General features: G+C 36.6%; 1 protein-coding gene across 1 annotated transcript; it reads left to right on the forward strand.

The window, feature by feature from the left end:
- The first annotated feature begins 1365 nt into the window (after positions 1-1365).
- Positions 1366-8949, forward strand: LOC149052539 (adhesion G protein-coupled receptor E3-like). Its single transcript, XM_089204042.1, has 17 exons — positions 1366-1760; positions 1857-1916; positions 2173-2371; positions 3130-3237; positions 3479-3566; positions 3813-3903; positions 3970-4019; positions 4300-4417; positions 4509-4612; positions 4979-5081; positions 5190-5340; positions 5456-5537; positions 5693-5759; positions 6430-6518; positions 6692-6812; positions 7067-7108; positions 7218-8949. The coding sequence occupies exons 3-17, from the start codon at positions 2335-2337 to the stop codon at positions 7335-7337; spliced, it is 1371 nt and encodes a 456-aa protein (XP_089060168.1). The 5' UTR covers positions 1366-1760; positions 1857-1916; positions 2173-2334; the 3' UTR covers positions 7338-8949.
- The last annotated feature ends 605 nt before the right edge of the window (positions 8950-9554 follow it).

The following is a 9554-nucleotide window of genomic DNA, read 5'->3' on the forward strand; positions in this document are numbered from 1 at the left end:
GCAGACTTGCAGACTTATTTGTTCTTCGCATAAGGGAATCAATTTTAAGTTTACTGGATTCTATTTTAATATCTGATCGTTTGAACTGTAAAGTTGTAGGGGCTAATTTCAATGCAATGCAAAATGTGCAGTGAACATAATAAACTGACCATCGTGCATCTAATCCGATTATGGCGGACATTTCGATCGACTTAGCAACCACTACTCTGTAACGAGGTTAGTAAGGATTACCTCAGTTCTCATATATCCTCAGAGGGCGTAGATACACTTTCTTGTCTAAAAGATAGTCAATTAAAAATTGGTTCATACATCAGCGTGCGTTCATCGAGATTTATAAAATAATTCAAATAGTGCGCGCGCTCTGATTGGCCATAAAACCATTTTACATGAGCGTATGTAAACACGGTTTTCGTTCCTCTTTCATTCGATATTTTATAAAAGAAATGCAGAAGAAATGTAAAATGGTTTCCGTGTTTACATAGTCTCCCAACCTCCCGCGTGTTTACATCAGGCTATGTAAACACGGAAAGCATTTTACATTTCTTCAATGTAGCACGCGAGAAGTTTGGAGAGCACGAAAGATGCGTAAGAGTTACTCGAGGCGTAGCCGAGAGCAACTCCAGCTTCTTGAGTGGAAAATGCTTTTTCTCGAGGGATTTGTTTGCTGACGTCATGAGCGCGCACAATGGCAATATAAAGCACGCTCGCGCAATTGAATTTGATTAGACAAATTTACTGGCTATGTTATAATACTGAGTTGGAATATAATTGATGTTCCGCGCACCGAAAAGATAAACATAGGCATGCGTAGATGAGATAGGACACTTTGGATTCTTAACGTTTTCAGTCTTGAAACAGGAAAAGAGCATAACTTTTCAAGTAACCAGAATTGTGTGGAGAATTCATTATCAGTAGCATCTAGTCCCATGTGATATTTTTTCAGTGGTGTTGGATAATGCGCTTCGAATAGGTGATAAAAGGCAGGTTGTTTCCAAAGAAACGACAATTGGAATATTATTCAAGTAAGAAAACGCGGAACAGGATATTGAAATATTGTGTAACAGCTTTTTCAGCTATTAGGGAAAAGTCTACAGAATATGTTTCATTCTCTAGTATTTTGGTGTGTAGTTTTCGAAAAACATCCTACAGCCCTATCTAAGCAATAATCACACAAGAAGTCTGCCAAAGACGAATAAAATGCTAAAGAAACAATAGGAGCTTTCTGTATAACTAATAAAAAATCGAGTGCGTTTAAGAGTTTTGAACGTTATTAGCGGCCATTTTGTTACTCTCCTTTCCGCTCGCAGTTTTGCCCTCGCAGTGTAATAGTAAGGCAATTTTTTTGTATGATGTGGTCTTGATTAACATTTTTCTTTCAAGATTCCTCAATATCTTCAGTAACTTCGTCGCCTTTACTATCACCCAGAATAGACCTTGCAACCTCACCATCACCATCAGCATCGCCATCGTCGTCCCTGTCGCCGTCGCCACGACCATCGCCACGACCATCGCCACGACCATCGCCATTCCCCTCGCCATCGCCGTCGCCGTCGCCGTCTCAATCGCCATCGCCATCGCCATCGCCATCGCCATCGCCATCGCCATCGCCATCGCCATCGCCATCGCCATCGCCATCGCCATCGCCATCGCCATCGCCATCGCCATCGCCATCGCCATCGCCATCGCCATCGCCATCGCCATCGCCATCGCCATCGCCATCGCCATCGCCATCGCCATCGCCATCACCAGTTGAACAGCTAGTATGTTCTCTAAAAAGTCATTTACCGTTTTTATGCATGTCGTTTTTCAAGATCTCTTCTGTTTACAAACGTGAGAGATAATATTTTTAATTTTAGGCAAAGGAGTATGTATCAAAATTTGGCGGAATAAATATTACCAGAAGGACTTCCCTACAGGTATCTAATTCTATATGATTTAAAGGCTTTTTAACTTTAGTATATGTTTTGAAACGATAAAAAAGTAAATACCTGACCTTTAAGGATAAACCACCATTAAGCCATATGAGGTAAAAATGGTGAAGCTTAAAAAGGCCCCCAAAAGAGTTCTCTGGCCAATGAATACCCTGGACACCATTTGGATCTTTAGCATGAATTGTATATACAGTATGAGACTGCCTGTTTAATGACCTGGAAATATTTTACGTAATTGTAGGAGGCTGTTACTGTGTTTGAAGATTTCACCTTAAAAATCAAGAACGTCACGAAAGACAAGGCCAGCCTAGAAGAGGTTAAAACACTGAAAACATCCATCTTTGAGGTGGCAGAGGCCATCGAGAAATTTGCTCTTAATTACGGCAACCGACACCTGAGAGGAATGAGGCTTTCAGAAAGGATCGTTTCCCCCAAAATGGGTGAGTTTGCGGCCTTCAATCCTGTTTTGTTTCAAAGTCTATTCCTCTGTTACTTACTAACTTGCTGACTGTCCCACTGAGTTGTCTAATTTCCTATGGCATGATGTAAGAACTCAGCTATTAACCCAACTTATCAGAAATGTTATTGTTGGATGTCATCGATTCATCTGTTTTTTTTTTTAATTTGTTTGATACTTTGATTTTTCGCGGTGGAGAAGGAAATTGAACGTTCTCTTAAACAATCAACAAGAGAGAATAGGAATCCTTCAAATTGTGAAACCGTTCTTCTCGATCTGTTTATTGAAGCTTTTCTTAAATAATAGATTGGTAACACTTTACTAACTAAAACTGTCAAATCTTAGAGATACTTTCCGCTTACTTCATACCGTACACTGAGCTCAAAATTGGCCAATCGTCTGCGATGCACATAAATGCAAGATTTTTAACCGTACTCGTAAAAATTTCCTAATGAACTCTATAGTTCTCTAACGAAACGGTTCGAGGAACGAATTGAGTTTTCACAATTTTAGTCCGTGCAGTACTACGCACTTTTTCATCAGTTTTACATTGAAAAAACGTTGTAAAATGGTTGAATTCGTCGAATAGTCGTTGAAGGGCAAATAGGATACAAACAATACACTTCCATCCAATAAGATTATGAAATATTTGTGTACACCGCAAAACGCATGTTTGTGTAGGTGTGCTATTGCAAATTTCACCGTAGGTGCTTTCATTTGTCATTTTTTTCTCTCCGACAGTTTTGGTCATTCAAAAAGCCTATCACTTGAATGCAAGTGGCTTCGACTTTGAGGAACAACAATGGCGAGCGAGAATCGATATCGCTTCTTCAAATTTTGAGGAAAATGGTTCGTATTAACTACTGTGGTAACTTTACAACTTTTAGTATTACCTTAATTTCTCCAATAGCAATTTCTTTATTGAAATAAAGCTTCATGTAAAGGCGCTTCCTTAGTTTACATAGTCTATCTTCTTCAATCATTCGCCTTCCCTAAAATGTGACATACCTCAGAGCCTGATAAACTTTTCAATATTGTTCTTTTGTTGTTGTTTAAAAACATTTTTTGTTGGTTCTTGGGGCGTTTAAAGGATCAATGGTAGTTGCGTTTTTGTACAAGGATCTGCATGACCTACTTCTGACAGATCAAGCCATAAGGAGTGAAACAGACAACCAAAGGTGACGTTATTTTCATATTACTCCATGTCGTTTACCTCTAAAAACACATAACACGGAAACACATAAGATCTAAGTTCAACTAAACTGAACTGACACACTTTCCAAAAACCCTAACTAGGGTTGGAAGACTCCCTGCTTGTCTCTGACCATTCCACCTTCGTGAAAAATTGGCTAATTGAATCTACCAAAAATATGTAATATTGCTTCCGTGGTTCTGGTCCATTTTTAAATACAATTTCTTCATAGGTATATCAACTCCAGGATAATGGCCGTAACTATGGACCCCAAGCCAGAGAAATTGCGAGAAAATGTCATCCTAAACTTCAAAAACCTAAAGGTAACATGAAAATTAGCTGCTCTGCGTTGTTTTGATTTATTCTGACAAGCTAAAATCTATTTTCAGGTCTTGACAGCAGAGAAGCGCTGTATGTTTTGGAGTAGCCGCAGCAAAAGGTACAAAAAAACTACAATATATTATTGCAAAGTATTTATTCCTTCTTAAATAAAATTGAGTATGTAGGACAATGAATGAACTTTCTCAGATGTTTTTGCGCAGATTAACACTTTCCTGGAAGCCAACATGTTGTCGTTTTTAGAGAATGGAAGTCTGATTGAAATGTTCTCGCAAATATGACTACAGTGGAAGAAAATCTTAGCGCAAAATTCTCCAACATCACCTTTTACCCAAACGATGAATAATTTTTTAACTTTACTCTTTTTTCATGTGTGACAGCTTTTCAGAGGAAGGTTGTCTTGTAGTTACGTCAAAAAGTAACTCAGAAGAAACAGTTTGCAGTTGCAATCATTTGACGCATTTTGCTGTCTTACTGGACTACGACGGTAGCACAAAGGTAATAAAGTTATTTTTGCCTTACTTAATAGTTTTATGGGCTCAATGAACTAACTCAATGTTGTCCTTTAATTTTTCTTTTCTTGACACAGCTCACCGAGGAGGACGAAACAATTCTGAAAGTTGCCACCTACGTGGGACTGAGCCTTTCCATAATCGGGATACTTTTAACATTAATACTTTATTCTTGCCTCACGTAAGCAATGCACTCGATTAATAATGAGGTAGATTCTTAACTCCCCTCAACAAGGCTGGTGATAAAAGAGATCTCAATGTCAGTCTCCATGCAAACAAGAACAGTCATGTCGGATAATTCACAAACTCAAGCTACATTTCATGCCCCATCACGAACTTTTGAACAACTAATGGTTTCACTTTTTATGAATTTTTTAGGCTTTAGACATTTTCTTCGCAATATTTTCTTTTTTGTCCTCTCTGGAGCTATTTACTGACTTTCTTCTTTCCTTCGCTGTCAAGATTTAGTTAATTTATTGCCATTTTTTCCTGTGTGTTGTTGCTTTTGTCTCATTCATTCTTCTTGTTTTTAATATTATTTTACCAGAGATGTTCGTAAACCTCTCTCTCAAATTCGACTGAGTGTTTCTATTTCCCTTGGAGCTGGACAGATCATCTTCCTCGCTGGAATAAACGCCACAGGAAACAAAGTCAGTAGCCTCTCCTTCTATCCATAGAATGAGTTTACTCTTTGCACCGTAAATATCTTGTCGAAAGGAGCACATTAAGAATTATATGAAAACTCGTCCTTTCCACAGGCTGCCTGTGTTACAATAGCAGCTCTGATGCAATATTTCTTTATGGCCGCTTTCTGTTGGATGCTGATCGAGGGAATTTATCTCTACTTCTTCGTCGTGAGAGTTTACAACATTAACACCAAAATGTACATGTATCACGTCATCTCGTGGGGTAAGTTTATTATTTTAAAACATGCACTGTTAACTGTAACCATGCTTTCGGATCGCCAAGTCTGGTGTTTTCATGCAGTAAAATGTTTTGATTTCCTTTCTTTCTTTATGGGTAGGTCTTCCAGTGATCATGGTGGCCATTTCACTTGGCATCGCTGCTGGAAAAGAAGGGTTACAAAGCTATACGAGTGATAGATAGTGAGAAAAAAATTCAAGGGTTTCTTCTTACTCTTCTCCTTTTAATTTGTTTTATTTAAGTCTTTGTTTTGTTTTTGGATATAGTTTGAAATAGGTATCATTTTATTTTCTGACAATTTGTGTTTCTTTCTTGTGTTTCACTTCCTCGAGTTTAGTTGCTGGCTTTCCTCAACTAACAACCTGATCTGGATATTCGTCGCCTTTGTGGCTTTTATTGAAGTTGTGAGTTAATGATTAGTGTTAGTGATTGTGATCGGTATACCTGGACTAATTGCTGCTAAAGATTTTTTCCTCTGCTCTTTAAAACGAATTAAATATTTATGATATGACCCAAGACAATATATATCATTTTCTTTTCCCTATTTACTCACAAAAAGCTTTGAACGTAGCCGCTGTTTGCGGGGATGCTGGTCAATTTTAACCTACTGATGGTCTTCAATAGCGAGAAAAACCTGTGGAGACAATGTCCTCATAGGCATAAGATAGCTTCATAAATTCTCCAACTTTTACTACACAGTATGAAAAAAAAACTTCTCCCCCTTCCTTCAACACAAAAATAACTCATGAAAAAAAAAATAACACAAAAAAAAAATGAAAAATGTGAAAGGAGCAGGAAGAGTACGATATATTTATGTAATTTCTATAATTTAACATAAGGCTTTACTTGGCGTGGTTCTTTCAGTTTAGACACTTTTGTGCGCGATTTCTTTTGCTCATTGGCAGAGGATCGAAGCTGCTAATCTTGGTCCCCTAGTTGGGGGATCTATTCCCTGTAAATTACTCTTCATCCCACGCTTGTTACCGAATTAATAACTTCCTTGGCAAAGATCCTCCCCTGCTTTGGCTATTCGACATCCATATCTAAATAATCACCTTTTTTTGTATACTTTAGATCAACATTTTGATACTCCTACGTGTAATAAAGGAGATGACCAATCTGTTGCAGCCAACAGAGGCAGACCACCATTTTCAGCAAATACGGTGAGAATCACATCATAAAACTAAAACCAAATAGTGGAAGAGATTGCCATGCCCCCCTGTGGAGCTATATTTGCCTAGCCTCTTTATTCCGTAATCAGTAAGGCATCACAATTTTTAACAATGAAAATTCATTGTCAGAGGAAAGTAAAAGAATGTTTTTTTCTAACTCCTAGTCTTGGCATCAAAACATGCGTGGTGATGATTCCCCAGCTGGGTGTCACGTGGCTATTCGGTCTCCTCTCGCCTGTACATAAAGCTTTCGCTTACATCTTCACCATACTTAACTCTACTCAGGTCAGTATTCGATGGTAACTGTAAAAAGACATTAATCTCTTTCTGACCAAGTGAGACACCATTAGGATGGTCAGATTACATTTCTTTGGAATTTTTAAGACAAATAGGTGTCAACTATGCAAGAGAAGGCAGACTTCTTTTTCAATTATAAGATGTGCAATTTTCCTTCCTTCTTGGAAATCTTAATAGATATTTTACTAATTTGTTTGCATATTGTAGAAATTAATGATCTTGAAATCATTTTTATGCTGCAGGGTTTCCTGATTTTCGCTCTACACTGTATGCGAAACACTCAGGTAAGAAAAAACATTGAACTGATTATTAACTTTATATCATCAAGTTTTAATGTTTCAATAAATATTCGAGTGCTAAGAACCATATTTCGTGTTGCTCGTCTATCTGCAGATCAGAGAGCGATTCAAAAGAAAGATGAACATCGTTTTTCCATCTTCTATAAAGGACAACTCCTCAAGGAAGAGCCCACAGGTCAATCCAAATGAGGTTGGGAATGTATGGGCAATTTAATTGCAGTCATGTGCTGAATTTGAATCGAAATTGTACTTAAGTTAAATAACTTGATTCAGCCAATCGGAAATAACAACCAAATACTTAGAACAATCACTTAGTTAACAGCAATAAGTCGCTTACGATCGGTCTGAGTTACGATCTGCAGGTAAAAAGAGGTCTGTGTCTGCATTATTGTTAAGCATTCAACTTGATGTCTTTGTAACCTATCATTTTTATGATAATAAGTTTATTTTCTAGGCGATCATATATTTGCAGGCAAGAATCATCGAAATAAACCAATCTATAAATTTAAATTCCTAATGGCTCCGCATGCTGATGACTGCTTTGTTTCACTTACTTAGTTTATAAACTTCTTATCAAACACTGTTATTACTTTTAACTATAAGCTATGGATAGTCACTGAAATTATCAGTTTCTAGAAATTTCTAGAATACGTAGTCATGTTGACATGCACACGAAGGAACTTTCTGCAAATTTTTATTAGGTTGCGTAGCTATGGTGTAACACCACCAAAATGGTTTTTGTAAGCTTCTGGAATTATCTGGAACACTTTGTACAAAAGGACTCAATCGTGCAGCAGTAGTTGTTGTTGTTGTCGGGAGTGACTGATTTTTTAGAGAGTTATAACGAAAGAGAGCTACTGTGGAAGATTGTTAATTTCGAGGAACTTGGGAGACAACTGTGAGATTGTGTCAGTGGTGAGCTAAGATGTAATTTGTAGTGGGCTTATATAAGTTTATTTAGCATAAAAGTGTACTTCCTTTAAGAGTCGCTCCTTAGTAAGAATATTAAACTTGTTTAATAGTGTTCTTTCTGTTGGTTAAATTGTACCGTAACAAAAAAATGCCCATAGTAGTAGCAGCTAAAGTTGACGTTCAAAGCCATATCATGGTTCAACCAGGAAAATGACACCGACATTACACTTTCAAATAAACAAATAACTTTTAACGACATCCCCCGTTTAACTCACCTAACCGATTTCCCAAGACACAGACTACACCTTTTCATTATTATTCTAATTATTCTAATCAAATCTATTTTATCTAATTAATCTAATTATTCATTTACCCTTGAAAATGTTTCGACAAGAAACCAAACATGCAGGAATTTAAAGAAGCTCATCCCTAATTCACAGATTTTCCCGCCAAGCCTTTTTTTCCTGATTTAACCAGCCAATTTAAACAGACACACTAAATCAAAGCCCAAAATCTTATCTTTTCTTTCTACCAACACTGTCTCTAAATTTACTTTGTAGTGTTCGTAGAAGGTAATTAAGGTGCCGTTTCGTAAAGTACTTAAGTAATTATAGGTAGGCAAGTGAGCTTAATTAGCGAATTGCGAGTTTTGTATTGTAATGTATTGTAAGTCATGTTCTGTTTAGTAACGTTATGTAAGTAACATGACGCTGTAAGTGACTGTTACTAAGTGACTGTTAGTATAAATAAGAAATAAGTAAAAGTGACTTATCCAATAAGTACAGTAATGTAATAAGTAGAGTGGTGTCGAGTAATGTAAGTAGAGTAATGTAATGTAAGTTTAGTTTTGTACAAATGTTTCTTTAATAAATGTTTATTAAATTAAAAAAAAAATAAAAAAAATAAAGTTGACATTCAAAGTTGTTGCTTAATGAACAAATAGATGAATACGCAAATGGTTGAATAAATAAACAGCTAATTTAAAAGGACAGAAAGTTGACATTCAAAGTTGTTGGTTAATGAACAAATAGATGAATACGCAAATGGTTGAATAAATAAACAGCTAATTTAAAAGGACAGAAAGTTGACATTCAAAGTTGTTGGTTAATGAACAAATAGATGAATACGCAAATGGTTGAATAAATAAACAGCTAATTTAAAAGGACAGAAAGTTGACATTCAAAGTTGTTGGTTAATGAACAAATAGATGAATACGCAAATGGTTGAATAAATAAACAGCTAAATTAAAAGGACAGAAAAACCCGCATGATTGGATCGTTTTTGATCAGTTATATTTGCCAGTTTTATTCTTTTTTCTTTTTTTTCGCATCCCTAAGATAAGAAGTCGCATTTTGAATCGAAAATACATCGAATAATCTGGAATTCAATTGGGGCGATGCTAGCCGTAAATGGCATTAACCAAGAGATTATATTCTCTTGCGCAAACTTCATTAAACAGCGATTAAAGAAATTTTACACAGAGTACACAATTTAACGGGAAAAAGCTCAGCGATAGAAA

This window comes from Pocillopora damicornis, chromosome 1 (genome assembly GCF_964200805.1).
Source record: "Pocillopora damicornis chromosome 1, jaPocDami1.2, whole genome shotgun sequence".
Classification (NCBI taxonomy): domain Eukaryota; kingdom Metazoa; phylum Cnidaria; class Anthozoa; order Scleractinia; family Pocilloporidae; genus Pocillopora; species Pocillopora damicornis.